The sequence below is a fragment of the Akebia trifoliata genome, chromosome 7 (genome assembly GCF_017979445.1).
Source record: "Akebia trifoliata isolate Shusen 1 chromosome 7, ASM1797944v1, whole genome shotgun sequence".
In the NCBI taxonomy this organism is placed as follows: Eukaryota; Viridiplantae; Streptophyta; class Magnoliopsida; order Ranunculales; family Lardizabalaceae; genus Akebia; species Akebia trifoliata.
This window is the reverse complement of record NC_141381.1, coordinates 1,249,121-1,269,009: the sequence shown is the minus strand read 5'-3', so window position 1 is coordinate 1,269,009 and position 19,889 is coordinate 1,249,121. Positions and strand designations below refer to the sequence as shown.

At 37.0% G+C, this 19,889-nt stretch overlaps 1 protein-coding gene across 1 annotated transcript; it reads right to left on the bottom strand.

Moving 5' to 3' along the window:
* Positions 1 to 137: 137 nt before the first annotated feature.
* LOC147397883 (putative metal-nicotianamine transporter YSL7) lies at positions 138 to 15,286 on the bottom strand. The gene is made up of 6 exons (XM_086446957.1): positions 11,943 to 15,286; positions 9,097 to 9,260; positions 8,894 to 8,991; positions 6,032 to 6,166; positions 3,608 to 3,797; positions 138 to 1,422 (listed from the first exon to the last, which is right to left on the bottom strand). Exons 1-6 carry the CDS (start codon positions 12,256 to 12,258, stop codon positions 304 to 306), a joined length of 2,022 nt encoding a protein of 673 aa, XP_086303083.1. The 5' UTR covers positions 12,259 to 15,286; the 3' UTR covers positions 138 to 303.
* Between the last annotated feature and the right edge of the window lie 4,603 nt (positions 15,287 to 19,889).

The following is a 19,889-nucleotide window of genomic DNA, read 5'->3' as shown; positions in this document are numbered from 1 at the left end:
AATGTTTTAATATTAAATATATAAATATATTCCCTTTCTTACCTAGTTTCCTGCTTTGTTCAATCAGAGGTGAAGGTTATTTATGCAAATGCATAGGGATTGCTTTCGTTCTAGAGTGATGAATCGAGAACCTGAATTTGAACCAAAGAACAAAGTAACAAAGTTCGAGTGGGCAAAGTGGTTCAAGTGTGTAGAGATGCTTCTTAGAGTACATTAGCTATCCATGGAATATGTATAGCTTGATTGTTTTATCTACATACATATGCATACATGGAAACACACACAAGTTAAAAGAAACTAAGATTAAGGCTTAAGAGTAGCTAAGAACTCGATGACATTGTCATTTGACTTTCTTGATAAGAACTTCATGCAGATTGGGGGATGAACCCCGGCGAGAGCAAGTATCAAACTAGGCAAAGTCCATATTCCATCCCCACAAATAAGACCCGAAGCAACCGCTGGCCCAAGCGCATCTGCCTTGGCCTTATCCAACTTCTGCCACACAAATAGTATCAAGCTTCCAACACACATGTCAATAGCAAAGTAGGACCCAAGATAGAATGGTATCCCCATTGCCATCGGTAGTGGGATAAACCTAGACCACTTCTTCCCTACAAGATCTTTAATCAAGTTGATGAGGATGGCACCAGCAAAGAAAACGTAGCAAAGAGTCAAGCAGTTCTTCGGTAAGGCTGAAAACCCTTTGATACCCAATATTGACATATTGCGGTATACAAGAGCAAATGGGACGGGATATTCTTTCCCAGGAATGCCTAAATCGTCGAAAGCCTTGTAAAATAACCAGAACACACAAGGAGAGATCACGCAACCCATGGTGGTTCCAATCACTTGGCTTACAAACATGGATCGTGGTGAAGCTAGAGTCATGTAGCCTGTTTTGAAGTCTTGCATGAGGTCAGAAGCTGTGGAGACTATGTTCATCATGACCCCGCATGCTGCAAGGACAGCGAGGACCCCACCATGTGAAGACCCAACCCATCCACCGATGGTGAAGATGGCGAGCTTCCCATATGCAGTGGCAAGTGACCAGTCGGTGAGACCAGCTCCATAGGCATTACAAAAGGCCAAGACGGGGGCGAAGATATATATAACTATGGCATGGTACCACTTGAGTTGAGGGAAAATGTGAGGAATGGTGGCAATAGAGATTGCAGCAATGACTACATAGCTTCCGAAGGCAAACCACGTGGGGATTTCGTCTTTGAGGAAGAGTTGGGTTCGGCGTTGGTCGTTGTAAGAGAGTGATAGGCTACCGACAGGAGATGGGGAGTGGGAATAAAAGGGGAGGACACCTTTGTCTTTGTTGAAGAGTTGGTATAATAAGCCGAAGAGAGTTCGGTGCAGAACCTTTAACAAGCTGTATAGACCATCGCCAAGGATCATAGCAATGCCAATGAAGACCTGTAGTTAAGCAATCACAAAGTGTTATTGAAGAAGGAAAAGGTTGTGGCAGCCATAGTCACCAAGTTGGGGTTCGGGAATAAGTCGGCAAGGGAAACATTCAGAAAAATCAGGAAACATCGGAAAAAGTCAGGAAAAACTGAGCTAGGTTAGGGCTATGTCATCGTTCCTACTAGCGGGTGTTTTCATATTAAATCATCTAGTTCCATATTAAACTAGAATAATAAATAAAGAATTCCCATGTTAATATCATTTATACATCCATACAAAACAAGTAATCACAGATTAAATTCAAATTATAAAAAAGACCACAATCATGTGTTCAAATTAGGCTTTACCAACACATCAAAAACAGCAAATCAATGTCATTCTCATTTGCATACTCATTATTTTACGCATTGTTCATGATTTAATCGTGAAGTCTGTGATTTAATCACGAAGTTCATAAAAGTTGTGTATTATTAAAAAAGTCGTTATTAAATCAATGAAGGAAAAATTCACAATTTAATTGCGACTTTTTCAATAAGTCGGAGATTTGGTGACTATGGTGGCGGCCACCTCAAAGAACAAAATAAAAAACATTAACAACAAACTACAACACTCAAATCTCTCTATGCCCCTCCACATAAAAGTGAATATAAAAAAAACACTCAAAATGATGCTTTTGGTCATTTAAGAAAATCCATCAACTTCAATCTCCCTAAAACCCTATTATTTTTTTTTTGAAATTTGAAGGTTGGAGAAGATAGAATTTTAAGGTTGAAGAGGAGGGGGAGGAAGGAACTGATTGGCAAACCTCCATTTAGGTAAAAGCTTAGGGGTTAGCAAGTGAAGTTGAGTTAATTTAAACTTTGAACGACATAACAACACTCCACACGTCTTACCAACTTAACTAAGTTTAGCACTTCAGGTAAACCCCCAATCAATTTACTGATTGAATGATCCTTTATTCGGCCATTTAGTCCAAATTTTTTTTTTTAAAACCCTAATTTTGTGCCAGTGTTTGGACAACCTCTAAAATAAGAACCACGGCCATGTGTGATAACACAATGTGAAAAAAGCCCAAATTTGACGGGATTGGGCTGTCAAATTTCATAAAATTCGACGGACAAAGAGGTCAAACTAGCATCAAATTTGTCATTGTCAATTTTTTTTTCAATGGGCCAAAACTGTCAAATTAATGAAGGATGGGAGAAATTCGATAGCTCTAAACCGTCAAATCTGGGAACATCAAGAACTTCGACAATCCTAGACCGTCAAAATTCAGTTTATAAAATTCGTGGGCCTTGGCCCATCAATTTTTTCTGTCGCATTTTCCACTTTTCACGTAGTGTAAGCTAACCCAAATCATAACAAAAAGAGATGAAATCAAACTCTTTATGTAATTGAGTATGAGTGCATTCGAGAACAAGAAGATCAAGACGATACAGAAATGAATGGATCTCAACAATTTGTAACTATTAATCCGAAGTTGTGTGCATAACATCTCTACCACAAAAATGAACCCAAACTTTTCCTATATTTTTGCACTCTACCCCCATTGCTAATTATTCTAGGTATCAAATATACATACATATGTATATATATATATATATATATATATATGGGTCCCGTCCAACAACAAACATTTTGGCAAACATTTTTCAAAACATGGGTTAGAGGTTTTGGAATGGGCTGATTTTTGGTGAGGATGATCTCTACGGTGAGGAGATCATCCTCACCAAAAATCAGCCCATTCCAAAACTTCTAGCCCCAGTTTACAAGTTGAAAAACCGTGGACCGTCAATTTTTGTATACCATTTTTGATGGGGTTAGAAGTTTTGGAATGGGCTGATTTTTGGTGATGATGATCTCCTCACCGTAGAGATCATCCTCACCAAAAATCAGCCTATTCCAAAACCTCTAACCCATGTTTTGAAAAATGTTTTGCCAAAATGTTTGTTGATGAACATTTCCATATATATATATATATATATATATATTTTGAGCATTTAGAAGAAATAAAAATTATCCTATAACCTTAGAAGAAATAAAAATTACCTTATAACCTTAGAAGAAATAAAAGTTTGCGTAAGATTTGATACCCAAACTTTTTCCATATTTTTGGGGTCTAGCGTCATTGCTAATTAATTATTGCAAGTAGGTATATAATTTTTTTGGAACAAATTGGGGAAATAAAAATTACCCTGTAACCTTGGATGCCATGGAGGCTGGTGGGAGGGGTGTCTGCAGGGTACCAATCACCCTTCCTTTTCTCTATTAAAGGCCACATAAGACCCCATGACAGAATTGCTCCAACAAGTAGAGATATGTTTATGATGTTAGGACAAATCATTCCGAGTCCAACATAACTTGCAGAGAAATCAAAGAAAAACCTGTTTCAAACAATGAACAATATGGATCAACATGTAGTAAATAAAAGAGATTTCTTAGAGTTAGGCAGTGTTTGTTTGCGCTATTTTTCAGCGTTTATTGTTGAAAAAATTAAATTAAGCACTTTTTGTCAAAATAGCGTGTTTGTTTACTCTATATTTTCAACGCTTATTGCTGAAAATAAGTGAACAAAATTCAGCACTATTTTGATGTTGAAAAAAAGTGCTGAAGCGGTAAGCAGTTCGTTTTTTTCGACACGGACAAGTATGCCCTTCGTTTTTTTGAGCATGGACTAATATGCCTTTATTCTTAAAAGGATATTACATCTTATATCCCATGGAAAAGTATATAAGCACCTCACAAATTAATAAACCCACACCATGGCTAAATTATTTTGTCTTATATGGGTTAAAAGTTTTGGAATGAATCGATTTTTGGTAAGGATGATCTCCTCATTAGTATATAAGTACCCACAAATTAATAAACCCACACCATGGCTAAATTATTTTGTCTTATATGGGTTAAAAGTTTTGGAATAAGTTGATTTTTGATGAGGACGATCTCTACAATGAGGAGATCATCCTCACAAAAAATCAACACATCCTGAAACTTCTAACCCTTTCAAAACAAGTTCAAGAACTGTAAATCGTCCCTTTTTTTTTTTTTTGAAAACTATTTTTGACGAGTTAAAAGTTTCAAAATGGATTGATTTTTTGTGAGGATGATCTCTAGACCATATAGACCATCCTCACTAAAAATTTGCTCATTCCAAAAACTTTAACCCATATAAAACAAAAAAAATTGGCTATGGTGTGGGTTGCCCTTATTAATTCATAGGGTGCTTTTATAATTGCACATCCTTAATTTCCATAAAAAATTATTCATCCAAAATTAATTTGTTTTAATGTTGATTTCAAAATTTGGTGACTTGTATGACATAATAATTTTTAATTTGAAATTTGTGAGTTTTTATAAATAGAAATTATTATTTATAAATTGAAGATTTGAGTATTATTTATTATTTAAAAATGAATTGTATTTTAATTTTATAAGAAATAATATATTTTATTATGTTTGATAAGAAATAGGCATTTGAAACATGCAAACAATGTATGATATGATTGTAAGGGTAACAAAGACAATTTATCACCTTCAATAATGTGTAGCAAACATGATTCAGCATCTAAACAAATAACTTTTTCAGCACTTAAATTCAACGCTTACAAGTTTCAGCGCTTAATGCTATTCAGCACTTATTTTTTTCAATTTAACAAACAGTACCTTAGACATAAATTATTGGATGTTTTGTTAGAGAACTTATATTGCTACATCAATTTGTATAACACACCAATTAATCAAAGGAACCGACTAGTTGCACACCACTAATCGTTGGTTGCACACCACTAATCGACTAGTTGCATAGCATTAATCGTTGGTTAAAAAAATTTCCTTTATTTATTTATTTTATATAACCACTTTTTTAATCGGAGTATTTCTTACAAAATGATTTGGAAACAAGTAATTTTGTAAACATGGTTTAGAAACAGTCAAGTACTCCTTGCAAAAATTAATGAATGAGTAGAATAAATAAAAAGTGTAACATTTTCTTTTTGGAGTGTAATCATCCAATGGAGTGCAATTGGTAATGGATGGTGTGCAACCAGTTGGTCCCTTAATAAAATTATATTTCACATGCTAAATAAGGAAATAAAACTCATTTTCGATAACAAAAAACTTGATTTTGGATAAAATGGAATGAAGGTATAGGATTAGAAGAATCCAAGTCTTTGGGGTTTGTTATAAATAAATAAAAAAAATAGAGTTGATGCGGCAATATAAGCTCTTGTTTATAATAAATGATGCTTTACTCTGCACATGAGGCATTTTTTTATAGTAATATTATATATTATAAAGCAAATTCCGAAAACGGTGCATTATTCAAATTAATTCCAAAAATGGTAATTTACCATTTTCGGAAATTAGTTTTTTAATCAAAACAGAAAAAATAAAATAAAATGAATAGTAATTTCTACATTTTTCATACTAAAAATGCCCTTTTCTCTTTCTTCTGCCTTTATACCATTTTTATCCTTTGCATTTATCAAAACCAAACTCCTTTATATACTAATTGGTAGTAGTATATAAATGTAATTTGAATATAAATTAAAGAAGTGTAAGTAAGCAATTTGAATATAAACAAGGAAAGGAAGGGAAGAAGGAAGGTAAATAATTATACCTGTTTTCGAAGGCTTTCATACCAAATGTGGGGAAGCTACCAAATCCACAACCATCCCCTGAAGTAAAGAACCATTGGAAGAAACCCCACAAGAAGCTGAAGGAGAAGAACTTGCTCAACGCTTTCCCTTGTTTTCTGAAAAATATAAATTCCAAATATATTACAACTCACCAAATAATCTGTTTGATTGAATCTAATAACGCAATTTGTGACTACCACTACGCGTTTTGGTGGAAATTAAAGATTCCCCACCATTTCAAATTGATGACATACTCTCTTGACATTAGCCCAAAGTCCCATGGAAAGGGATTGAAGACATGGCATTTTTCATCAGTCTCTCATGAAAGACACGAGTCAACGAGTATGTCATAAGTTTGAAAACATAGTGAAGTTAAAATAAATATAATTTTCACTAAAACCTAGTTGGGTATCTCAAAATTGCCAAGTGAGTGTGGATCACTAAATATAGAGATGTATGAAAACCTAGTGGAGTTAAAGTACATATAATTTTCACTAAATCCTAGTTGGGTATCTCAAAATTGCCTAGTGAGTGTGGATCACTAAATATAGAGATGTATGAAAACCTAGTGGAGTTAAAGTACATATAATTTTCACTAAATCCTAGTTGGGTATCTCAAAATTGCCTAGTGAGTGTGGATCACTAAATATAAAGATGTATGCAATGAACAATCAAGAAACACGAGTTATGTGGTTCGACTATGCCTACTGGAGACACCTCAATTTGAATGGGACCCCACTCGAAAGGATAAAAAAAATCAAATTTTCTAATAAAATTCACAAACGGGCCTAAAAAGCCCAAATCGTCAAAATGTGGTATTTTAATCAAATCAAAGGTCCTAAGACTCCTAAAGGTCCAATGGAGCCACCATAAGACTTGGTATATCCCCCACATTCCCCATCTCTCATCGCTCCACTCTCGGAATTGAAATTACCCCAAGCCCGCTTAAGGCCCATCAACCTTCAATTTTCCAAAAATCATTTCTCACTTCACCTTACTTAGCCTAACCCTAACTCCATACAACTTAAAACCTAAAAAACCACTTACCTTCAAAAGCCCATCCTAAAATAAACCCCAATAAATCTCAACAACCTAAAAGCCTAAGCTTAACATATCAAAACCCACATCCACATCCACAACCTTAACCCACAAACCATTATCTACATCAACCAATCAACATTTGATTATCAAATAGACACTTTCCTCACCCCAAATCACCTCCCAAAAATCATTTTACCCAACCTAATCCATCACTTTTCTCTAACAAAATCACCCCCACACACAACTATCAACCCACACATTCCCTCATCATTCACTTTAAACCTATTTTTACAAGTCATCCCCACACCCCTTCTCCCCAATCAACTCATCTAATCACTCAATCTTTATACTTTTTTACACTTGTCACCATCCCAAAACCTAACCACTTTACCCCTTACACAACCCATTATTTCAATTAAACACCACACTCTCTCATCTCACCTAACACTCAATCTCATTCTTTCAACCAAACACCACATCATTTCACATCACCAAACACTAAACCCAAATGGGTTGAGGGGGATCCAACCCATTTGAATAAAAAAAGCTATCCATTTACCCCCATTCCACAAATACCCTCATCTCAACTTTAAATTACATACCCCTCACCCTCAAACTCGTGTCATTCTCTACTCTTTTGCTTTTTTACCCCATTCTACCCTAAAAAACAATTCTCAACACCTATAAATATCCCCCTTCACCTTCTAAAATGGATACCAAGTCTAAATATAAAAAATAGAAAAATAATTCTCTCAACTCTCTACTCAACTCTTTTATATTCCCCTCACTTCATCTACATTAAAAAATTTCTACTCTTATAATTTTACTAAGGACCTAAGAAGAAGAAGAAGGAAGGAAAGAAAGAAGACATCAAGGCCTTAAGGTGTGTTAGAGGAAACATCACCCTATTATCTCTTTCTCTTCTCCATATCCTTTTTCTACTTTCCCTCTCATTTTTTTTCCTCTTTTCAAAAAACCCTTAAGATGTGATGTTCCCCCTCCCCTATCTCCGATAAATCGAACTTCGATTCGGTTGAAAATATAAGGGTTATAATTACCTTCAAAACAAAACCATTTTAAACCTTTCAACTCGTTTTGAGGTAATCAGTATTCGGGTCTTTCTCAATTAATGAGAATGGAACCCCACAACAATTAGCCAACACTTTTTCAAATATATATATATATATTATTCTAAAGGCTAAATTTATATAAGGATCATCTCCTTGAATGAGATTCTCTATAATGTAAGCCGATAGCAAATCCCTACTTAGGGAATAAGTTGTTGACTGTTTGACTATTTTCCTTTTTATGCATTTTGTTTGAAAATGATCGGGTTATTTTGTAGGTTACCACCAATTGGTGGAAAGAAAGGGTGCTTAACACCTTCCCCTTTCTTTAATCGAGCCGCTTACCTAGATCATGGGTGGATCGGTATCTTATCCGTACGAGAGTCACTAATAGCCAAAAACAACATTTTTTCTAAAAAATGTACCTTAAGTGACCATTCCCATCCTCTTACAAAAATGAATGGTGGCGACTCTAAACCTTTGTAGAAGTGATCTTTGGAAATTGAAAATCACGCATTTACACGTATGTTTAGAGATAAGAGATAAGAGTTAATATCTCTAAGAAAAATTACAATCCTTACTTATCTAATTCTAGGTTTCTCAATCAGAAACCAACTTGTGACTCTCATAGGGTATTTCATGAACCATACCCACCAGGACCTTAATTCAAGACATCTAACTTTACACACCTTATCTAATAAGAAAGATTACTAATAATGTGTTAAAATGTCTTACTTGGCTAGGTTGGTTCCTTGAGGAGTGTGGAGGCTATTGATAAGGTGTGCAATCGCCGTGCCACTCGGGTATATCAACTTAAAATCTATAAGCATTATCTGAAAAATCAACCATCAATCACATTAACATGATTTGAGAAAAATAAAAATCAAATAAATTAAAGATTCGAAAATGCTAGAGTTTTTTCTCATAAAATTGTGTACCTTTCGAAGTGGGACAACAGAGAAAACACCGAGAAAACTAACAACGAAGAGGAATCCGATCATCCATCCCAATTCCGGGTTCTTAATATTTTGTGCATTGTTTTCTTTGGTTGACTGTTTTGCAACAGTTTCACTCATCCCAAAGAGGTAATTCCCAAAGCCCCCTGATAATAAATCAATATCAAATTAAACTATACTAAATATTGTAAAAAAACTGATGTTTTGTGATTCAAATTATAATTCAAAATAAAACAAAACATATTAACTGAAGTACAATGGGTCATCTGGGTTCGAGTAGATTTTGTAATCAAACCGAATCGACCAATGGACCCTTTGCTTTCATCAATATTATCCACTTATGAATATTATTAAAGAAAGGTAATTTAGGAGAAATGTATACATATTTTTAGAGTTGTGATAATTTGACTTAGGCACGTGGCATGGTCAATCAACTTACCTAACATGACAGGCTCGGAAACAGTGGATGTTCTCTTTCGAGATACAAAACTGCATTTTTTATGGGAAACCATAGTTTTGTATCCCGAGGATAACACATCTACAGTTCCCAAGTTTGTCACGTCAGATAAGTTGATTGAGTTTCCACGTGGTAAAGTCAGATTATCAAGTACTCAAATTTTTAAGTTTTTTTAATAAACATTAATTAGACCAATTGAATTGGACCGGGATCCAACCATGATTTGACAAATATTTACAAGTCCGGATTTACTTTTGACGAATTTACAAGTCCGGATCATTGTTCTTTTTAATTATCAAAACATATACAGTAATGAAACATTACTCAATTTAAACCTGCGAAATAATCATTTTAAAATCTCCAAATTCCTTATTGTTCAAGTTTTGGTAATTAAAATGAACAGTGAGCCAAAATCATAAATTTGTCAAATTCAACTCACAAAATATATATATCTAAACTCAAAAAATTATTTTCATCAAAAGAATAAAAAATCCAAAAAGTATTTTCCAGATTCTTGAAGAATCTGCTTTTCTTTTTCTAAAAAAATCCTACAATTCCTCTCCTTCTAGATCCAAACAAACGACAAAGGAAATAAGCTCCCACCTAATCCTCTATCTTGAAAGTAATTAACAAGGGTAATTTTGTAAAATTAAGTATGCAATTCAATACACATGGATTCATGTGATTAGTGGATCCCAGATTTCTGTGAACTCTACAAGCAAATTTCTTTTCTGAGAGACACAATGTCAATGGGTCTGTTTGGTTCCAACACAAACCTATCTTGACAATGTGGGATATAACTCAACACCTCATTTGGATGAAAGTAAAACCACACGACAGAGAAAAAGAGATTTGATCACCAACTATTACTTATAATACATCAATTATTTTTATTTTTTATATTTTTTTTTAATCAAACATTGTCTAGATTAGATTGGTGTGTTAATAGAAATTCTCTAGAAACTGACAACTCATGTAGGGTTGTCAACGGATGCTTATCAGTTCAAATACAGTAATATCTGAATCGGAATCTGAAATTTTTATTTGATATCCAAATCAGACGGATGTTCTAAAACTCTATCCGAATTCAAATAATTTGTATATTTAAAAAAACACAAGTTTTCCTTATCCAATTGATTTTTCATTTTAAAAAAAAAAAAAACCTATCATATATTATATTATTTATATAAAAAAGAAATCAAGTAAAATAATATATCTTATATATGATTTTGAATCGAATATTAGCGGATTCGAAATGTTAATATCCGAATCCGTATCCGATAAGGATTTGAATAAATAAAATTATTCGAATTCGAATTCGATATTCGAATTTTTTTTGGATAATATCTGATTTTTGAATTCCAGTCGCATTCGAATTTTCGACTATCCATTGACACCCATGAACTCATGAGTTTTGACCTCGAGATGTGTGCCAAGATAATTAATTATTGAATTGATTTGTGGGACCAAAGCTAGCTCTTAACGAAGACTATCTTCACCCAGTTGGCTTCTTAAAAGGTAGGCTCACTAGTCAAAGTAAACCCTTTTAAGTAAAATGACCGCTACCGAAGCGCCGACCACGACGCACTCGTCATTTTTTCCTCTGATGGGTGATTTATAGCCGTTGGATCCAAACAATTTTTTCTCAACCTACTACTTGACTAGTATTAAATATTAATAAACCCAATCAAAACTGGTAGTTAGAAAAAACTACTCTTGAGGACGTTTGATGCAAAGGATCCAACGAAGGTTTTATGTTGTGAGTCAAACATTAAAAATAAAAGAACTAGCTTCAAAGTAGGTTTGTGATCATTTCTATCACAAGGAAACCTAAAAATATCTATAAATCGACTAATAAATAATAATTTTATTAGTACTGATCTCTAGGAAATCTCTCTCTGTCTCTTTTTTTTTTTTTTTTTTTCATTTATCTCAGCCGTATGTTTAATGGAGAATCAAAATCACTTACAATTTTTGAATTAAAAAAGAAAAAAACAGTGTATCCTGCCAAACAATCTACACTGTTGATTAGTATAAAATACACATCTCTAGGTTTGATCGATAAAAACCTTTAAACAGAGTTGATGAGATTTTTTATATAATAGAACGAAGAGCACGGAATCATAATCTCTATAATATATATAAGAAAAAAAAAAACAAGCCTGAGAAACAATCTACACCGTTGATTAGTATAAAATACGTATCTTTAGGCTTGATTGATAAAACCTATATTTATTTATTTGACAAAAAAAGTTGAAGATGAAAATGTACCTATCGAAACAATCTACACCGTTGATTAGTAACAAAATGTATCTCTAAGTTTGATCGATAAAAGTAGAAACAGAGTTGTTGTTGTTGTTGAGAGATTTACCACTAAAAGCGATTCCAGAGGTAGCTACAACGCAAGTCTGAATAACAGTGTTCTCTTGCCTTGTAAAAGGCTGCTTCAACATTCCAGATTTTTCTAGAAACTTCGTCCATGTCTTGACGAAGAAAAACCCTAACAAACCCGCAGAAACATTGAGCGAAGGAATGATACCTGACGTGAGACTCACCTTCATCACTATGAAGCTAATCAACACTCCAACAATTGCACTCACCACGAACGCTCTTACCGTCAGCTGATCCTTCCATGATGGGACGACCATACTCTCAAAGATTCTTTCAACTTCTGAAGCGTCCTCCATCTCCTCCACTCCTTCTTTGATCTTCTTATCTTTACCTGCTTAAACATCTTCTGGTATCTCGCGTTCTACTGGATCAGAGACTCGGTTACCGTTCTGGATTATATGTACTTCTTCTTCTCTTCCTTTATAATCCATTTTTTGGAATCAAAGAATTGAGGGAATTTTGATCGAATTTGTTGAAGATTTAAAGAGAGTTTGAACTTTGAATGTTCAGAGATATGTTTTGTGATGCATTGCACAACCACTTTCAAGTCGGTCCTCACTCACAACTTCCTAATGTTAGCTCTGACTACTCAATATGCCTTGCGATCTGATTTTTGTACCAAAATTATCCTTAAAAAAAATATTTATTTTAACCAAAAATATCTCAATTTAGTGCACTTTAACGTGTGACAAGAACCGTAGAATTGAAATTAAAAGATGATCTAACGTATTATGTGGACTCTGAAATATATGTTCTACACGTGTGGGTCCTAGTGGAAATTGGAAACCTATAATGAATTTTCTTGACAAATTTTCTTGAAATATATGTTCTTTTTTTTTTATAAGTAGCAATTCATTCATAAACAAAACTAGGCCAGTCGAGATGACCGACCTAGCAAGACTTTACATCGGAGGACTACTCATAAGGAATACAACAAATCCCATCCCAATTAAAAATAAAATCTTCGAAGAAAACTCCCCTAAACTCTTTGAATACTTTGGACCAGAAAAAGATAAGACCCACAATGGATATAATTGTATCTCTACAATCTTTCTGCTTCCCCTCGAATATACGCCTATTTCTCTCAAGCCACACTCCCCAACAGATTGCAAATGGTGTAATACTCCACAACAATCTCTTTGTACCACCAAACGAATAGCCAATTGAAGACCAACAACTGAAGAGTTCTTTTAATGTTTGTGGTAGACAGGATATAACTCCATACAAGTTCAAAAAGTGTGTCCATATGCCATGCGCAAACTTACAATGAAGAAGAAGATGATCCGAAGATTCTCCATTGTCCATACATAGCACACAGCAATTCGCCCCGCACAAACCACGACGCATCAGAAAATCCACCGTTTGAATTCTTCCTAAGGACGCCGTCCAAGTAAAGAAAGCAACTTTACTTGGTACTCTAGGACCCCAAATCGACACGTGAGGAAAGGAAATATCTCCATTATCGCATAAGGAGTGATAAAACGAGCGCACCGAAAACTTCCCATCCTTACTTGCCATCCACACTCTCTCATCTTCCCTTCCCGAACGAAATTCTAAGCGTGAAGCTCCATCTACTAATCTAACAACATCTTCAAGTTCCAAATTGTCGAGACCTCTCCGAAGCCCAAGGTCCCATGCACATTCTCCTTCTATGGATCGTCTGACTGATGTGATTGGACTCCATTTTTTTGAGGATAAGGAATACAAGTTCGGAAATACCTCCATAAGTGATCAGTTTCCACACCAAATATCTTCCCAAAATCTTACCCGGTTACCTTGACCCACTTTGAATTTAATTCTCGGATTGAATATCGACATGCTCTTCATGATACCTTTCCACATCCCACAACCATGGGGATGTCTAACTGACCCGCTTTCCCACCCTGTCCGTTTAGTGCCATACTTTCCTTTTACAACTTGTCTCCACAGACTATCACCGTCAGTCCCAAACTTCCAAAGCCATTTTCCCTTCAATGCCAAATTCATTATCCCGAGTCTTCTAATTCCGAGGCCACCATACTTCTTGTCTAAGCAAACCTGTCTCCAACTAACTAGATGATGTTTCCTACTCCCAACTCTATCATGCCAAAGAAAATTGTGAAAAAGCTTATCTAGTCTTAGTTCCACACTTCGGGGCATTGAGAGTAAAGAAAGAAAGTAGACTGGGATACTAGATAGGACACTTTTTATCAGCGTCAATTTGCCCCCCTTGGAGAGATAATTAGCTTGCCACGCTGCTAGTTTCCTCTCAACCCTTTCTACTATCGGATCCCAGATCTCCACCCTTCTATATTGGGCCCCTAACGGCAATCCCAAATAAGTGGACGATAAACTGCCCACTTTCCAACCCATCGAGGCCGCGAGAAGAGTGAGACATCTAACCATGCCCACCGGAAAAATCTTGCTTTTCTTCATATTAACTGGTATACCTGACACCGCTTAGAAACAACATAACATTCCACTCAGTCTCCTTGTCTGCTCCATAGAGTCATCTAAGAAAATTAGTGTATCGTCCACAAATTGGAGATGTGAAACAGTAACATTAGAACCTACTGAGAATCCCGCAAAAAAGCCATTCGATACCCCTCTTTCCATCATCTTTCCAAGTGTTTCTGCCACAATAATAAACAAGAATGGGGATAGAGGATCCCCTTGTCGAAGGCCTCTATTACTCCTGAAAAAGCCGTGGGGTGATCCATTCACCAAAATCGAGAAGGAGGGGGAAGACACGCATGTCATGACCCAGGATATCCATTTTTTACCAAAACCCATTCTCCCCAACATGTATTCCAAGAACTGCCAACTGACGTGATCATAAGCCTTCTCAAGATCTACCTTACAAACCACCCCTGCTTTACCAGACTTCAATCTAGAGTCAATACACTCATTTGCTATTAAAACCCCATCTAAAATCTGCCTCCCTTTAATGAACGCACTTTGGTTACCCCCTATTAACCCTTGGATAACACCTTTTAATCTTTTCGCAAGGATGCTCGTGATAATTTTGTAACTAGTGTTCACCAAACTGATTGGTCTCAGATCTTTGATATCTTCGGTCCCCATTACTTTAGGCATCAGAGCGATAAAAGTGCAGTTAGAGCCGAGGTCTAATACTCCATTTCTAAAGAATTCCTCAATTACTGCAATGAAATCACCTTTGATGATCTCCCAACAAGATGTGTAGAATTCCACAGGAAAACCATCTGGACCGGGAGCTTTATCACTCTTCATGCTTGAGATAACACCCCAAATCTCATCCTCATCAACCGGCCTTTCCATCCAAACCCGTTGAACTTCAGAGACTCTATTGAATTGCAACAGATCGGATTTTGGTCTGATACAAAATTCGTCGGTGTACAACTTCGAGTAGAAGTCTACGATTCCTTTGGCGACCGCCACTTCTCCCTCCAAACATTCCCCATTTACAAATATTCTTGTAATGCGATTGCTCCTATTTCGCGCATTGGCCATGCCGTGAAAGAACTTCGTGTTGCCGTCCCCTTCCTTAAGCCATCTCACTCTAGATTTCTGTTTCCAACTAATCTCTTCCATCAGTGCCAACCTTTGATATTTCTCACGAAGATTCATTCTCATTGTCTTGTCTTCTATAGAAATCAGGTTCAACTCTTCAATTCGGTCTATCTCCTCAATTCTCCCTAAAACTTCTTTTTTCTGCACGTCCACCTTGCCAAAAGACTCCTTATTCCATTCTTTTAGCACCGCCTTTAGGGCCTTCAACTTTTTCCTAAACACCTCCCCTGCTTTTCCTGTAACAACAAAACTCATCCACCAATCTGCTACCATCTCCTTAAAATTAGGGTGTTTCAACCACATAGTTTCAAAACGAAACGGAATAGGTCCCCTCCCAAATGGCCCTGTCTCTAGTTGAATAGGGCAGTGGTCTGACACAGGATTTGGGATAGCCGTCTGAGAAAGCTGACAGAACAACAAAGTCCAATCATCTGAAACAAGAAACCTGTCTAACCTGTTAAGAGTTGGTACATCCTGACGGTTAGACCAAGTGAAGCTTCTGCCCTGCAGGGGAATATCCACTAACTTGTTTCGGTTCACAAATTCCCCAAATCTCCTCATCTTAGTAGTAATCCTCGATCCCCCTTGTCTCTCATAAGTGAATCTTATGACATTAAAGTCTCCCCCCAAGCACCACGGACGGTTTCAATACGTTCTCACATCATCCAATTCCTCCCAGAATTGCTTGCGTTCCCACTCTTTAGTAGGGCCATACACACCCGAAAACACCCAATTGACTTCCTTCCCAACACACTTGCATAATATTGACACAGAAAAGGCACCCACTAATGAATCTTCAACCACGATCATCTCCTTATCCCATAACACCCAAACTCCCCCTGCTGTCCCATTAGCTGCTAGATACTTCCACCCCATGTTCCGGCCACCCCATATGTCTCGTAGAATCACCTTGTTCACTTGATTCAACTTCGTTTCTTGTAAGGTTACAATGTGAGGTTTAAACGATTGTAGGATTGCTTTAACCGAAGCCCTTTTATTCCTATCATTAAGCCCTCGCACATTCCAAGATATAATTCTAATCGACATTTATCCCATTGAGTTTTCTCCCACTTCGTAAAACTAGAGATGTGTCGGCCTTAACTGTAGCCCCTGATTTTTTGCAACTCCTGGACCTCTTTAGCTAACCTTACCCTTAGTTTCTTCACCCTGTTTTCATCCACCACCTCCAAACCTTTCCCTCTACGTAGATGTCCTTGTTGACTCATCTCTTCCTGATCCATCTCTGCCTGTAGAATGAATTCCACCTCATCTCTGATAATGATTTGTTCTTCCTCTAATGGGTCTTCCTCTCTAATCACTGAATCAAAACATTCTTCAATCCCATTCCTCTTCTTGAGTGCCAATTCTAACAAAAGACTGGACCCTTCTATTTTTCCTTCTGTGTTCAAACCAGCAGACCAACTGATCTCATTCAAATTATTAATGATCCAATCAGCTAAAGCTTCCACCACCTGATGTTTCATTTTTCCTCTGTCCCAACTCTTTGAATTATTCTCCGTATCTTCCCTTGCCAATAGTAGAGACTCTGAACACGTTTCCACCTGAGTATCATTTTCTGCACCAAGCTTTACATGTTCCACTCCTTCTATACTCTCCCCATTGTCACAGTGATCCCCTCGTGGGTTTTCCCCTTCGACAGATTGGAGGAGCTGGAAAAAACCACCCTTGCCAACATCGCTTATGCCCCCCCACCTCATACTGTTAGCCACCTCATGTCCTACCCGATGCGTTTCATCTCTTACTGTCCGGTCACATATTGTGACATCCTCTTGAGCTAACAACGTGCCCCCCTCCATAGCTACTGTCTCTGAGTACCCATCTCCTAACAGCAGACACTCGTTATCAGGAGAGTTTGGACGTTCTGTCCTTCTGTCCACTAACCACACTAACTCACCTCCAACAGCTTCACGGGCCTCGCACTTATCCAACCCAACAACCTTAGCGGACTCCATTCTTAACATGTCCATTATGAGATCACCCTCCATAAATAAGTCATCCATGGGCTTCCTTGCTATGGGCTCACATACATTCCAACCAACATTATCATAATCATCATTATTAGCAACTACTGTTTCGTGGCTAGACATACCTGAAGGCTTTGGAACAGTTGTATCCGACTGCATCATTCCACAATCAAGTTGGTTATTCCACGTGGGCTCGTCCTGATCCACCCCCACAAGAGTACGATTCATACCCGCATGGTTTGGACGTGCTGAACCATGCTGCATCAGCCCACAATCACTTTGGTTCATTGTCATGGGCTCGGCCTGTTCCACCTCCAAAAGGGCCTGAATCATACCTGGACACTTAGGATCAGCTGGACTATGCTGCACCAGCCTCCAATCATGCTGATTTTTCCTCGTGGGCTCGGTCTGATCCACCTCCAAGAGAACGTTATCCAAAGTACTTGGGCCACTAACCTCTTCATTCGTGGGCTTTGCCCCTTCCTTGTCTATAATGTTGTTGAAGGGTGGGCCGTATGTCCCACTACCATCTGCCACGTGTTTAAGTGTCAACTGTTGATCCGTTTGCTCGTTACCGAAATACGGTCCAACTAATAGCTCCATATCACGTGGATTGCGATTGCTTGTCTCGCACACCTCCCGTACATCGATTGCAACAGCCTTTCCTTTTCGGAGCAAGTTCTCCTTACATATTTCCCCATGGCCCACATTACCAGTAGTGGTACTCAAGTTTGCAATAAATGAACCTGACATATGGTGGTCTGATACATACACATCTTTTTTACTAAATGCCAACTTCATCTTCTCCAACCCATTGTCCCACTCATCAAGTATTCTAACACCCACTGTTATCGTACCCCCTCTCCCTGGAACTCTGATCCATCTAGGAATGTCTAGGGCTCTCCATCCGACTTTAATGCTCGCCATTGTGAGATCCTCCAAATTCCTTGTTGACTCTTTGACCTCCATGAGTCCACCTAGCAAACCACCGATGAATGCAAACGTATGTGGCTCCCACCTATGAAATGGGAGTCCGATGACATCTACCCATGTACCAGCCTGTTCCAACCGAGTCTCGATGCTATTACATTTAGCGAACCACGTTCTCAAACTAATCGAGACATCCTGGACTTTCACTTCTCTACGTTTTTTAAAGATATCGAAGACCACTTTCCTATGGCACAGAAATATTCTCGAATTAGACCCACACGGCCTTAGAATAAGTTTAGGTGAGGATGGGACCATAGAATTTATCACTCTCTCCGTCTCATCCCAACAAATCACCTGGTCTCCTGCTTCGCAAATAATTGCCCACTTCCACACACCAAACTTCTCTCTGAATCCACTCCCACTGAATGGACCTGAATGTTCCTGTAGTTTGCTCTTGCTCTTGCTCTCAATAGGCACTTTCCTTCCTTTGGTACTACTTCTCCAATGGCCGACATCAACTATTCCTTCTCTAGTTAAAGCCTCAGATAGGTTAACCCATCCTAAACCCTCACTACCTTCAGGAATCAACAGAGATGGGAACCAACCCTCTCCGGAATATTCAGAAATTTTTAAAAAACGTCCGTATTCATTCTCATAGCCCCTTGCCATCTTACAATGACCCAAAACTGTCAATTTCTTCCAGATCAAACTTCCAGAGTTCCACTTCTTGGCATCTTCCAAAATCTGCAGCAACCAGAGGCGCTCTTTATCGAACAAAACAATTTCCGCCCCACCCTTGTCTCTTCTCTCCACAATCCTGATTGCTTGATTGTTTTTGACCCAACATTTCTGGATTTCGAATACCTTCAAGTTGACCTGTATCAACCTAGTCCTCCCTACCAGCGTGTAATTGGTTCGTCTCCTACCTGATGTAAGAATTTCTATATAAGAATTACACTTTTTAGTTGTTTCCATCCAATGTGGGATTGAAATATTACATTACACTTAAAAAGTAAATATTTAAAGAAGTAATTTTAATATTTTATAATAAATACAAGTATTTAATTTTTGTCTTTACAACTGTTAGGATTTATCTTTGAGATGTGTATTATGCAGATATATACATATAAATCTCTGATATTGGATTTTCCAACCCAAATTTTTTCAAAGAGAAATTGATCAAATATCTTTTTTGTCCTTTATTTCTCTTTCTTCTTGAAAATTTCCTCCAAAAATCATTGTCATTGCCATGTTTGTCAATTGATGAATGTATGAACACCAAAAATAATGAAAAAGTCACTTTCATCTTCTTTTTCTCTGTGACTTTCTCTATGTATTTTTTATACCTAGCGCCCTAATTCCATTGAAGACTACTCATTGTTTTCTAGAGAAATTAAATTATCTTGATCGTAATTTTTTCGTGAATCTCTTCATTAGTTAGGTTTAGTTGCAAATATTCGCATTTAATTATGTCTGATATT

Excerpts from the sequence above, each read along its gene's own strand:
- LOC147397883 (XM_086446957.1), bottom strand. The coding sequence starts at position 12,258 with ATGGAGGACGCTTCAGAAGTTGAAAGAATCTTTGAGAGTATGGTCGTC. Across the intron at positions 8,992-9,096 it reads CTGTTGTCCCACTTCGAAAG|ATAATGCTTATAGATTTTAA; the intron begins GTACACAATTTT and ends TTGATTTTTCAG. Across the intron at positions 3,798-6,031 it reads ATGAAAGCCTTCGAAAACAG|GTTTTTCTTTGATTTCTCTG; the intron begins GTATAATTATTT and ends TGTTTGAAACAG.